General features: G+C 39.1%; 1 protein-coding gene across 1 annotated transcript; it reads right to left on the minus strand.

The window, feature by feature from the left end:
• Window positions 1-4621: 4621 nt before the first annotated feature.
• Window positions 4622-7029, minus strand: LOC306662235 (uncharacterized protein; the record flags this gene model as incomplete). Its single annotated transcript, XM_079141762.1, has 2 exons — window positions 4622-5256; window positions 6966-7029. The coding sequence occupies 2 exons, from the start codon at window positions 7027-7029 to the stop codon at window positions 4622-4624; spliced, it is 699 nt and encodes a 232-aa protein (XP_078997888.1).
• Between the last annotated feature and the right edge of the window lie 7592 nt (window positions 7030-14621).

Raw genomic sequence — 14621 nt, forward strand, 5'->3', positions numbered from 1 at the left:
CCTATACCCAAAGGACTTAAAATCAGCATACTACAGAGATACAGCCACATCAATGTTCATAGCTGCTCAATTCACAATAGCCAGACTGTGGAACCAACCTAGATGTCCTTCAATTAATGAATGGATAAAGAAACTGTGGTATATATGTACAATGGAATATGACTCCACCATAAAGAATGATAAAATTATGGCATTTGGCAGTAAATGGGTGAAATTGGAGAATATCATGCTAAGTGAGATAAGCCAATCTCAAAAAACCAAAGGACGAATGATGTTGCTTATAAGCAGATGATGACACATAATGGGGGCTGGGAGGGGTTAGTATTAGATTTAGGCATAAGTTTAGGTTTAGGGTTAGGGAGGGTGGCAAGAATGGGGGAAGGAGGGGCTGTACAGAGGGAAAAGAGGAGTGGGAGGGGTGGGGGTAAGGGAAAAAATAACAGAATGAATCAAACTCCATTACTCTATGTAAATTTATGATTACACAAATGGTATGCCTTTACTCCATGTACAGAAACAACATGTATCCCATTTGTTTACAATAAAAAAAGTCCTATGAAGTAACACTACATTTCAAAAATATTGAAAAAAAAAAGTTAAAAAATAAAAGAATGAAAACACACACTACTAACTATCTTAACAACACAGAAGGTTATACGAAGAGAAGAAAGAAGGAACTGCAATGAAATTAAAAGCCGCATAATGAAATGGGTTTTATAAGTCCTTTCCCATGAATGATTACCTCAGTTTAAATTGACTAAATTTGACCTTAAAATATTAACTGATTGTATAAAAAAAAGAAAAAGACTTTACTATCTGTTGCTTACAAGAAACGCTAAGTCCAATCAGACTGAGAATGAAGAGATGGGATCAACTCTTGATAATTTTAAAGTGCTCAGGTTTTTTTTTAACTGTTTTAATAATAAGAATGTAATCTGCAGGAGAACCACATGCCAACCCTGTGCTCCCTGCTTCTCCTCGAACATGTAAAGGTCATCACCAGTAGATCTCAGATGACAAATCCATCCTCCAACTACCTCACAATGAAATTAAATTACAGTATGTGATCCTTGGTGGATACTCAAACCATTTCCAACCATAGTAAAGGTCATCACTGGGATGTCTGTTAAACATGAATGCCATACTAGTGTCAAGTTGCCCAAATGTATTTGAACATTTTTTAAAGTTTTGAAATTTATTTATTTATTTTTCTTTGTTGTTCTTAGGCATACGTAACAGTAGATGTATTTTGACGTATTATATGGAGTATAGCTTAAGATCCCACTCTTGAGGTTGTATATGATGTAGAGATTCATTGTGGCATATTCACGTATGAACATAGGAAAATTATGTCAGATTCATTTTACTGTCTTTCCTGTCCCTATCCCCCCATTGTTTCCCTTTATTGCCCTTTGTCTAATCCACTGAACTTCTATTCTTCCCCATCCCCATTTTTTTGCATGTTAGCATCCAATATCAAAAAGAACATTCAACTTTTGGTTTGTTGGAATTGGTTTATTTCACTTAGCATGATAATCTTCAGATTTATCCATTTACTGGCAAAAATCATACTCATTTTTTATGGTGGAGTAATATTACATCATGTATATATAACACATTTTCTTTATCCATTCATCTGTTGAAGGGCACCTAGGTTGGTTGCATAGCTTAGCTATTATGAATTGAGTCACTATGAACATTTATGTGGCTATGTCACTGTAGTATGCTGATTTAAAGTCCTTTGGGTATAAGCTGAGGAGTAGGATCACTAGGTCAAATGGTGGTTCCATTCCAAGTTTTCTGAGGACTCTCCATACTGCTTTCCATAGTAGTTACACCAATTCACAGTCCCACTACCAATGTAGTGGGACTTGTCAACATTTATTATTGCTTGTATTCTTGATGATTGCCATTCTGACTGGGGTGAGATAAAATCTTAGAGTTGTTTTGATGTGCATTTCTCTAATTGCTAGAGATGATGAATATTTTTTCCAGAGTGGTTGCACCAATTTGTAGTCCCACCAGCTATGTATGATTGTGAGTGTCTCTTTTCCCCCACATCCTCACCAACACTTATTTCTTATATTCTTAGTTCAAAAGTCACACTGGCTCCAGGAAAGAGGTTTCATACAGGATAAGATCCAATGAAAGGCAATAATGAGCTAATTTCAATCCAGGGACTCAATTTCTCTTCCATTGTGGAAACTGTACTTTTTTAGAGACACAAATGAACTAATGAAAATAATTTAAGACTATCATGGCCAAAAAGAAATTTTTATTCTAAAAATATTACTCGTGTGTATCATAAATGGGAAAATCATGTGGAATCTCAAATGCTACAGGAAAAATATGGGATATATTTATACATGTCATATAGCTTTGTAAAATACTAAATGAAAATAAGATCTGTTAAAATCTGTATATTTATATAAATTCAAGTAAATGTTTTATATGTGCAATATTTTTCAAGCATAGATGGTACTGCCCTATGACTAGATAAAAGAGCTCTAATTGTCAAAAGAAAAGTGTTTATGTAAATGTACAATTCTCTCTCAGGATTACAAAAGTTAACTTGAAATGCTTTACAAGTACCTGTGAATTGAGCAAGTCTTCAGCAAATAAAACTAGCTTAATTTTTTATTTAAGGAGAAAATGTCTTTTTGCAACTAATTTGCTTTCAGAATTATATGAGCACACATAATTTTTGTTATGAGTTTTTACAACCATACTGAATGTTAAGATTGCACAACCCTGTGCTCAATCAAAGAATAAATGTGCAAGTGGAAAAGCAGGGTCTGTGACTTCATATCTATCAAATAGCAGTGAGAAAATAAGAAGTCACTCATATGCATTTTTACATGGAGACTTTTTGGGAGCAATTGAGAAAAACTATTCGGGAAGCATGCTGTCTGCTTGGTAATTTCTGCTCAAAGGCAGAATATTAATGCGTTGTTACTGGAGATGACTCTAGACTTTTGTCACCCCAGAGGGTGATAACAGCATAACTCCCCCAAAACTCTTTGCTCTTCTTTCTTTTTCTTTAAAGAAGGACATAAAATTTCCATTTGATAGAAGTCTCATCACATCAGAAAGTACTAAGATGTTTACTCCTGCAAAATGGAAGTTTATGCTGAAGCAAAAGTGTAAAAACAGCAACTTGATTCTCAAGGACAACAACAACATGTATTTGACTTTCTTATGAGTCTCACTCTGATGATGACTGCCTGATACACAAATCTGCACACAGAGTTAACTGGAGATGATGGTTAGCTGTGTCAAATGTCACAGAATGTTTACAAGTAAGGCAAGCATAATTGTTAATAACAAATAAATAGGATTGTAAATAATAAAAGTGTTTAAATGAACTTTTGTACAATGATAATGTTTGCGTCTGCTAGTACATTTTCCAGTTCTCATTCAAACCGCATATGAGATTAAGAAAAAAATACCAATTTCCTAAAACAAATGTATTGTCTTCTTATTAGAAAACATGCAAGACTTTGTACTGTGTTAATATACGTAATCAACGCTAAATCAAATAATTGTACTACAACTAAGCACTTGCTTCACACAACTAAATCACTGAGAGTCAAGAATTCTAATTAATTTATGAAAATCACAAGTAGAAAAAGTACAGAAACCAACTACACAACAAGAGTGAATCATGTCTCTGGCAAGTGGATCTATGAAGTACAATTGCCTCACATTTATTATATATTGTTATATATATATATTTATTATATATTGTTTTTCTAAAATTATAAGGATTAGTGAACACTTTAAATATAATTTCAAAAATTGTATTTGTCCTCTAGAATGGAGAGATGTTAGAGGAAAACGAAAGTCTTCTGCCTGGCAGCTGGCTTGTTGTTGAAGGAGGTGGGAAGCTTGTTGGAAGCACCCACGGGAAGGGGTCCTAGATTTTCTTCATTGTATATATAGCCCCCAAATTTCATACCGTCCAACCCCAGAAAGAGACAGAAATCCGGAATGGTCTGCTGATTATTTTATTGGGATATAGAAGATAGAGCTATGATTCCATCGATGTAGAGGCATAACACTGTGAAGGACATCATCTTTTGTTCTGGTGTCTGAAACAAAGAAAGAAAGAAGGTTGCAGAGGACACTTGATATGGTAAGAGATGACCTGCCCTTGTTGGTATAACTGAAGGGAGGCAAGGTGACAGCCCACCTCCTCCCTGACTCCTTCTCCTTCCCGTTTCTTTCTTAATTTGATTATTCATTATTAGTAGGCAACTAGCATGTCGTATGCTTGAAATTTTTGCTTATAATCTGAAGAAATAAAGATGTGAATGGGTTTATTTTTTGGTTCTTATTGAAAATCATCAAGGCTAGACTTATAATGATTGTCTCTGCAAAATATACCTATAAAAGTGAGTGATTCAGAAACAAGGTATGTGTACACTCAAAGGGTTGGATTGAAGCAATAATTGAAAAATTATAAAATGGCATATTCTGCAATTATAAAAATAATAAATGAGGAAGAAAGCCATCCTCATAGAGGGGTTTTGATCAATCCCTGGGGAGAATGGAGGTGCTCCTAGGGTAATCCAGGATGAAATGGGGGGCCATGGTTCTGATTACCTCCGAATTCGAGCAGTCATTGTTGGTTTCCAGGAGGAGGGGGGGCATTTGGCTGCTGCTGCTGCTGCTGCTGGCCTCCTTGCTGGGGTGGTCCCTGCTGATTTCCAGGACGAGGGGGGCCATTTGGCTGCTGCTGCTGCTGGCCTCCTTGCTGGGGTGGTCCCTGCTGATTTCCAGGACGAGGGGGGCCATTTGGCTGCTGCTGCTGCTGGCCTCCTTGTTGGGGTGGTCCCTGCTGGTTTCCAGGACGAGAGGGGCCATTTGGCTGCTGCTGCTGCTGCTGCTGCTGGCCTCCTTGTTGGGGTGGTCCCTGCTGGTTTCCAGGATGAGGGGGGCCATTTGGCTGCTGCTGCTGCTGCTGGCCTCCTTGCTGGGGTGGTCCCTGCTGATTTCCAGGACGAGAGGGGCCATTTGGCTGCTGCTGCTGCTGCTGCTGCTGGCCTCCTTGTTGGGGTGGTCCTTGCTGGTTTCCAGGATGAGGGGGGGCATTTGGCTGCTGCTGCTGCTGCTGCTGCTGGCCTCCTTGCTGAGGTGGTCCCTGCTGTGGTCCTTCCTGCTGGTTTCCATTAGCAGCAGGGGGTCTAGGTCTGAATTCTCCATTAGGTGCTCCCTGAGGCTCATGGTGCTGTTTCTGGCTTTGCACCTCAATACCTGCATGGATATGACAGAAGAATGCACGAGCTCAGTGGTAGGAAAAAATCCCCTTGCCATTTCCCTGTATTGTCTTATCACACAGACCATTTCTACCAGGAGGATTGCCAGCCTCCACATCCTGTCCCTCCTTATGAAGAAGAGCTCCAAATCAGATGGAGCATCTCACATCTGGCTCCTGAAACAAGCTCTTAGCCTTCAGTATCAAAAGAGAAGGTTTTGGCTATGTCCAATCACAGAACAGAAACAAAATGAAGGTTATTAATATCAGTTATGCTGCCAGTTATAGTTTTGGACATAGTGATAATGGCTGCTAGTCCTGCATGGGGACATTGTAAGGCAGAGAAGAGAAACACAAAGTCATGGCCCACAGGATCCCCTAAAGAGATGCAGCAAATTTTGGATCAACCACAGGGACTCAGACACAATTATGTCTGTGCATTTCATCCTGAAACAATAGGATGCTTCAGAGGAACAGCAGGGAAGAACAAGGCTGGTGAGTGACTCTGAGCACCACCGAGGAGCAAGAATTAGGACTCTTCCAATTCTTGCATCATCTCCCGGCAGTCACTTCTCATGGGGAAGAAGCAGACTAACGGGAGCCCCATTATCCAAGTTGGTAGTACTATACATGGACTGCAGTTCTAGGTATGGGAGGGTTTGCCTTTATCTTTGGGAGAAATAGCATTTAGTCATTCTCCCAAAGAAAAATGATGATAATATGACTTAGAATAATGGTATAATTCCTAAGGAAGTGTAGGAAGAAAAACTTGATTGAGGGTAATTTAGGCTTAAAGGGACAGTAGGGACAAAGTCTTTAAAAGTGACCTCAAGGAAGTAAAACCAAAGGAAGGGAAAACTTGGTCACCAAGAGTCCTACAGGAAAGTGTGACTTCTACCCATCATCCTTACAACCTATAAGTGAGCTCACTCATCACTCTTTAAGATGCTGTAGACACTGTAGGGATCAGTAGTGTGTGATTAGTGGCTGCTATGCTGAGTCTTATCCATTTCATATACATTTAATCAAACAACTATATTTTGTCCTTCTTAGAATCCCTCAAAACTTACTGCTAATATTTGTTAAGTATTCTGGGTATTTCAGTGTCACGTTTTGTCATCATTTTATCCTTTACTCTAAATTTTTGCTTACATTCACAAGATTTCTCAAGAGAGAAACAAGCAGTAAACATTTGGCTCCTTCTTACAGCATATTGCAATATTGAACATGAACGAGAGTAAAATGTGAATATTGGGCCCTGGTATTTCTATCTCTTTATGTGGACAGAGTCTGTTGTCTGTTCTTCAACTCTGAAGATATGTCTCCCTCCATCCTGGCCTTCCGGCTCCCACTTCTATTTCAATAATGACATGTGGTCTTCACAACCTGACTACCACGTTCAATCTTGCCCTCTGCAGTTCCATCCTTATAGCACAGAAGCTTTTCTGCAAGATAATATTTACTTTACCATACTTCTAGTCAAACGTGTTTCTGCCATTCCCTTGTATTTTAAATAAAATCCAAGGCTTTGATGTGGAATGAGGACATCAGTTGTCTCCCTCCTGTTGTAAGAAGTCTACAGTCCAGTGTTTCTTCTCATCTCCTTCCCTCTCTCCTTCCCTCTCTCTCTCTCCAGTGCCGTCTTCTAGGCCCCCAGCAGAATCAAACCCCAGCCCTACCCACCACCACCAGCTGCATTCCCTTATACCTTCACTTCCGCTCTGAGCTGGGCTCAGGGCCAGCAAGGCCACTGTGAGCAGGACCACCAGCATCTTGGAGGAGGCTCTACAGTTGCTCCCACGTCTGTGCTGGGGGAAGCCCGGAGCTCCATTTTTAAGGAGGAGCAGAACAGTGGTGCCTTTGATCTCCATGCTGGGTGACCTCACGCCTGACACACTAGGAGTCTTGCATCACTGCTTTCTTCTTGGGACCCCAGCCCAGCAGCATGGATTGGGAAAGAGGTTGTCAGTGGCTCCTTTCTAGGAGGTACAGTGTGTGACTTGGGCAAGTGTTCAGGAAGCTGGCTGAGCATTCAGCACAGATATTACAATGCAAATCGCATCAGTATTTTAACCAGTCTGGTTGATGAGAGGGTGAGTGTGTCTTCATATTGGGTGTTGTGAGCGGGGGAACAGTTGTAGTGCCCACATGTGTACATTAGTATCAGCACCAAAAATAGAGACGTTTGCTATGTCTGAGTGTTTTCATAGTCAACACTCCATAAATCATGATGTTCACGTCCCTGTGTATGGTACTTAGGTAAAGTTTTGATGATTTAGGGTTCATCTCTGCTGAACCCTGTAATGGATTGGGAACACCACATGGACACATACTGAACATTGACCCTTGGCCCGCTCAGATCCAGAAAGGTTGATCAGGATTCACTGGGTCTGTTCTAATGAGGAGGCCTGGGTGCTGTTGAAACATTACGTTTGCCCTAAAACATTATGTTCTTATTGATATCCCTGGATGTTATTAAGGCAAAAGTGTCACAGGAACCCCAGGGGGTTTCCAGAGCCCAGCAATGTGAATGCACAGTTCCTAGAGGAACCACACATTTTGGATATTTCAGACTCCTCTAGGCTCCTGTCCTTGTGTGGGATGTTCTATAAGATGCATTTGAGCCTCATTTTTTCTAGGAAACTTTATTAATTATCCCCGTAAAAACTGATTTGTCAAAATTTTGCTCCTGAATGGGGTACTCTAGTGATGTATATTCTCACATGTGTGAGGTATTTAGCTAAAGTTTTGATGATTTAATGGTCATTCCTGCTCAGATATGTAATGGGTTAGGATACTATAGCAACACAAGGTAACTCTAATTTGACCCTAAATCTGCTCTGATTGCCAGAATTCATTGGATCAGGTTCCAATTAGGGAGGCCTTGTTATTATAGAAGCACGAGGCCTAAATATTTTATATTAATACCCTTGAGTATAATCAAAGCAAAAGTGACCACAGAAACCCCATGGAATTTCCACAGCAGAGAAATATGAATATACATTCCTAGAATGAACAATGCTATTCCGTATCTGTCAGATACATTTCCAGCTCTACCCTTTTCCAAATGGTCCCTGTTGTTTGGGGCATATATATTCCAGGAAATATTGTTAGACACTGCCACTATTATTGATCATAACTATGAAGTTAAATGAGTGAGTCTGGTAGCACCTTCAAAGTCTCCATTGTATTGCAATCGTCTTCTGATTTACGGTCCTGTTCTATGCTACTCCCACACTCTCATTTTCACCAGAGAACTTTCTCTGCAATATTTGAAAGGTAATACCTCTTTCTCTCCTTTCAAATATGATTTGTTGGAATTTTGTGTTCTGATCCAATCCTCCTGGTGTTTATTTATCATCTTTTGTTGTTTATTTCTCATTTCATTGTTGAAGAATACTTATATGTAATGTTTTAAGTCAGTTTCCATTCTATTTTTTCATAATCATGTTTCCATTTTTTCTTTTTTCAAAATTTGGTAACAAGGGCTTGTTCTTCAATCAGGTCTCCTTTGGTTCCCTGCATTGTCTGTCCACTATTCACCTGCATTTTATTCTATCATATCCACCAGTTATCTGCTCATCCTTTCTACTGAAGATCTACATTGACCAGTATAACCAGGTCTGCTTCTCATCATTGCAGATCCTTAATCCTTGTGGAATTGTGCAAGTTTTTACAGCACTGGAAGCAAATTGGGAAAGTTTGGAGGTAAGGCAGGAAAGGCCATGTAGAAATCCTAGAGACAGCCCCTTGTCTTGTGTGAATGACTGGGATCTCTACTGGGCACGTGAGTGTCTGTTCTGGTCCTTTGTGTAGCAATGCAGAGAATATTGAGCAAGGTCTCCTGAACACTGGGGTTGTCTCCAGATAATGTGACTCTTGCAGGATGACCAGGCTAATGCCTCCCCACTGCCATAATCATGGATGTATTCTGAAGAGGGTATATATTAGTAGTGGACAATTCTTCACTGATGATGTGTAAAGCACAGTAATTCTCCAAGGATTACGAACTGACTGGGAGATACAGTAAAGTTACTTCCAAATGGCTGGTGCCTCTATTGTCATGATTGCCTTTAACAAGACACTACATGAGAAGGGAACTAAGTGGTGAGAGGTCCTCACCAAGTGGTTGGTAGTTGACCTTCAGGTGGGAAAGAAAGGCAGGAGAAGGAGCAGAGGGAAGAACCAGGCAGATGTGCTCACCCTGTGTGGGCAACTGTGAAGTGGAGGTCCCGGAGGCAGATAGCCTTGTCCTTGGCCTGGCAGGTCCTGGCACAGGGCAGGTGATTCTTCCAAGTGTAACTTGGCTAAGGCCCTTTCTCTGACCTTCTCTGGCGTCAACAATGTATGAACAAGACTAATGTCATTAAAGAAAAATACCACCTGAGACCTCACTGGACACAACCAAAGAGAAGTTATGGAAGAGCTGACAGGAGGACACTCAGGAAGGGAGGGGCTGAAGCACTGAACAAGCCTGCAGCAGGCTCTTGGGGAGAGTCAGTGAGTGGATGCCCTCAAGCAAAACTGTTGTCTAAATTATGTACTGAATGCTAAACATGCCAGCAACAAAATTCAAGATTTCCACATCTGAATTCCTGGTCTCCTTCATGTTAGTTAGTCTGCTAAAAACATGCAGGGACTGGGTGATTTAGCAACAGAAATTTATTTCCCTACAGATTTGGAGACTTCCTGTACACAACAAAGGTGGCAGGTTAGTATCTTCAGAGGCCTCTCCTGATTTCACAGAGGGTCACCTCCCTGCTGTGTCCTCATGTGGAGCTTCCTGTGTGCACAGTCATCCCTGCTGTGTCTTTGTGTGTCCAAATGTCCTCTTCTTATAAGGACACAGCCCCAGGCAAATTTGATTGTGTGCCATCCTCTCAGCCTCATTAAAATTTGTTCTCCTTTTGTTGTTAAGTTCTCAGTTTTAATTTCTAGTACAGTGAAATCTGAGAGGAAAAACTCACTTAAACACAGTTTTGGGAATCCTTAGTAACGTTCAAGGTTGTAAAGGGATTCAGAGACCAAAATGTTTGAGAATGACTACTCTGTATTTTCTATGATGATTTTAGTTAAATTACTAAACAGTATTTGTCTACCCTATTAAAAAATTTAATATCTTGCTAACACAGAACACTGTCTAATAATTTTTTTACATTCCAAAAGCATTCGGTATCAGGATTGAATTGCACTGCTCTATTGACTCATATTGAGTGGTTGACCAAAAATCTGCTTTTTACCATTTACCAAAGAGCCAAGTCTCTTCTTTCTTATAGTTGTGAAACTAGACTTTTGGAGAAAGCAGAGTATCCTATCATATTTTATCATATTGAATTTGACCCATGTTAATCTCCTTTGCAAAGTTCAGTCTCCAAATATATTCTCAGTCTGAGGGATAGGGATTAGGCTTCAACATGGGCACTGGGGTGGGGAAAATCAGCCCTTAACACCTCCCAATCTGTTCTCAGTTAATGAGGGCTATTTATCTCATTGTTCAAAACCAGAAGTTAGTATTGAGTTTCCACTCCTACAAGCAATGTCAATTAACAGATCTACTTCCATCTGTTTTCTAATTTGATCCCAAATATGACAACTTGCATAATCTTACCTCAAGTCCCTACTGGAGTCAGTCACACGTGGTCTTCCTCGTGGTTTATCAGTATTGTACCAATGGAGCCCACTATCCACATAATAGGTAACATTTATGAAGCACTTGCCACATGCCATTTCTCTTCAGAAACATCTTAAATTGTATATATTGTAGTATAATTAGTATCATTATCACTATTGCACATGAGATGACAGGGACACAGGCCAAGGTGGATGAAAGACCTTCAGTGTCTAGGAGGCAGCCAGACCAGGGCCTGCCTTCCTGTGACTGTGCCCCATTGCCTCCTGCAGCATGTTTGCTTAGGAGTTGAGAGGGAATGAGGCACTCACCTGAGGAGATGGTCAAGGTGACATGCTTCCTGAGCCTTAATAAGTGAGTGAGAAATGTTCTCTCCCTAAATAATTGATGTTGTCTTTGATATGGCCATTTCCATGGGCTTCTAGTATTCTGTCACTCTTCTTCATGGAAGGAAAAAATAGAGTAGTTTCTCCTTTTGCTTTCTAGTACAAAAATCCTGGTGATGAACATCATGCATGTATTGATTATGCATCTGAAATGAAGTTTTCTATGGAGATATATTAATGTTAGCTAAATTTCTGGATGCCCTTTATTTAGGTTATTCTAAGATTCTTCTAATGACAATGACTAATTTTTAGAAAATAAAGATTGAGACAGGACAAGATTTGTCTTATCAGACAGTGCTGTGACGCATGCCCATAGTCCAAGCCTCTTAGGAGATTGAGGTGAATTAGTGAGGCTCTAAGCACTAAAAAAAAAAAAAGAAAAACCTGGGGATGTGGTTCAGGGGTTAAGTAACCATGGGCTCAATCCTTTGTACCAAAAATAAAAATAAAAAAATCTTGTCTATCTGTTGTGGTTTGGTTATGAGGTGTCCCCCAAAAGCTCACATCTGAGACAATGCAAGAAGATTCAGAGGACAAATGATTGAGTTTTAAGCATATTAACCCAAACAGTGATTTAATACCATGGTAGGGATTAACTGAGTGGTAAAGGGAATGTTAGGGTGTGTCTGGAGGAGATGGTAATTGGGGCGTGGCTTTGGGGTATATATTTTGTATCTGGAGAATAGAGTCTCTCTCTCTGCTTCCTGATGATGCGAGCTGCTTCCTTCCACCATACTCGTCCTCCATGATGTTCAGCATCATCTCGAGCCTCAAGGAATGGATCCAGCCTTCTATGGACTAAGACCTCTGAAACCTTGAACCTTCAAATATACCATTTCTACTCTACAATTGTGCTGGTAAGATCATTTATTTATAGCAGCAAAATAGCTGACTTAACACTATCAAAGCGTGTATTCTATATCACTTGCCATGCTTACAGTCTTCTCCTGAAGTGACCTCCTTTTTCCTGCCCTTGGTGGGACAGTCATGTCCTCAGAGTCTGCAGGCTGGAGAGGGGGCACTGCTTCTCATTCCCACAGGGAAGTTTCTGTATGCTCAGACCACCACTGTTTTACTGGTGTCAAGCAGTCTTCTGAACTTTCAGTTACTCTTCCTACGAGTTTATAGAGAAATACCATCGCTACTTCTTCCACATGAGATATGAAGTAAGGCAGTTCTCCTTCATAGTTTTATAAAGATATACAAAATGCAGGTAAATAAGTATGCAGGTAAATAAATAAATACGAAGTTCAATTATTGAAGAAAGGTATTCAAAGAAGTTTGGGTAAATTACAAATCCAATTATTTTTAAAATATTTTTTAGTTAATGGATCTTTATTTTATTTATTTATATGCAGTGCTGAGGATTGAACCCAGTGCTTCACATATGCTAGGCAAGTGCTCTACCACTAAGCCACAACCCCAACACCAATCCAATTATTTTTAAAAATTTAGATTTTCACCTCTCAGCATGGTTTCCTCACAGCATGTGGCCAGGATTCCAAGAGAACAAGTTTGAATCACAGGGCACTTCTGTGCCCTAGAATCAAGTCATCTCTTCCAACCTGCTCTGTTGGTTAAGGTGGTTGCAAAAGCACCATCAGGTTTCAAGAAAAGGAATCAGATCTCACCCTTGAAGAGAGGACATCAGGTCCTTGGTAAAACATTATCATTGAAGGAGATGTCCTGCTGTGCCATTCCTCCAAATATGCAATCTGCCACACATCCCAATTTCCACGATGTTAACTACAAATGTACATTTTTAAATAACAAAATATGCAGTTGTTCATGCAACTACCAATGTTATCAGAGAGGCATTTGATGTTCTGTTCTTTCATATTGATCATACATGTCCTTCCTTGCCTGGCTACATAGTTAAAGATGTATTAATCATTCCATGGTTCCTACCATGTTTCATATTCATGACATTCTATTCCTTACAACAACCTTGTTTGCATTATGCAAACATTGAAAGTAAAGAACAGAAGCTTAATTTTATGGATTGAATTCACCAGTGCCTTTTACTTGTAAGTTAGGACAGATAATAGAAAGAAATATACAGATAGAAATGAAATTGGGAGAAAGATACAGAGGGGAGAGGAAGAGTTAAAGTGTATGGACAGAGAGGGAGAAAGAGAGAGAAAGAAAAACAAAGAAAGATAGATAGAGAGAGGCAGAGAAAGAACACCTTTATTCAGAAGAACTTTTTTAAAGTCTTATTTTTTTTCAAGTTACTTTGCTAGGAAGACTTCTGCTTTCTACACTCCTAAATTTAACTGAAGAATCTGCTCACTCTTTTTTTTTCTTTACTGCCTGCATTAAATATAATATGACCATGCTTCAGAATCAGTTGGAAAATTTTCCCAAGATAAATGAGTTAATTCAAAGTATATTTGAAAACCTAGAAACAATATTAAGTAAATATACCCTATTTGCTACTGTAATAGTCTCACAAATATATTCTCACGTGAGAATCTTGAGTCTATCTGTGGATCATCCAGTGAATTAGCAAAACAAACTTCCCCATAGATCAAGAAAATCCTTTGTCCTCTTTTGCAAACAGAACCAAAAACTCAACTTTATAAGATACATAATGAATATGGATTGATCTTCTTCAGTTTTTCCTAATTTTATCTTCTATTTAGCTAAATCCAACTTATATTTTCCTAATTATATCAAATATAAAATTTTGCATATTTGTGGAACAAATTCAGACCCTTTTATCCATTTTGTCCCATATACTCAGATGTGGAACACGTACACAACTTAAATATTGTTCTACTTATAGTAACTTTGAAATAATTCTTATATATGAGAGGTCTTATTATATATTAGAGGTCTAGGATCCAAAAAATGTTTGTGTATTGCATTTGGAAAATCTGAATTTTCTGTAAAACAAACTAAATGTCCTTCTTCTGAGGATACACCTTCCTAGTCTCTCTCTAAAGTGAATAGAAGAAAAAGAAATTTTAAAACCCCACAACAAGCAATAAGCAATCAAGCTACCTATGCCACTCAGTGTCTCAAACTTCCATCTGTTTTTATTTTTCTACTTGCAAATTACACAAGAGATCACAAGATTTCAATAATTTCTGTCCCACAAACACACTTCAATAATTAGAGGGGTGTCTAAGATTGTGATAAAAATGAGTCTTAAATGTTACCTACAAAAGAAAAGTTCTGAATAATCTGATCTATCTACAGATAATAATATAGTTTATCTTATCCCTGCTCTAAGTTTGTCTGGGCATTGTACCAAGTTGGAGGAATGTAGGAATTGTATATTTGGCTGAAAGGACTATTGATATGTTGTTGATTATGTGTTTTTTAATTCTTGCTCTAGAGAATT

The sequence above is a fragment of the Sciurus vulgaris genome (genome assembly GCF_902686455.1).
Source record: "Sciurus vulgaris genome assembly, chromosome: 5".
Taxonomy (NCBI): Eukaryota; Metazoa; Chordata; class Mammalia; order Rodentia; family Sciuridae; genus Sciurus; species Sciurus vulgaris.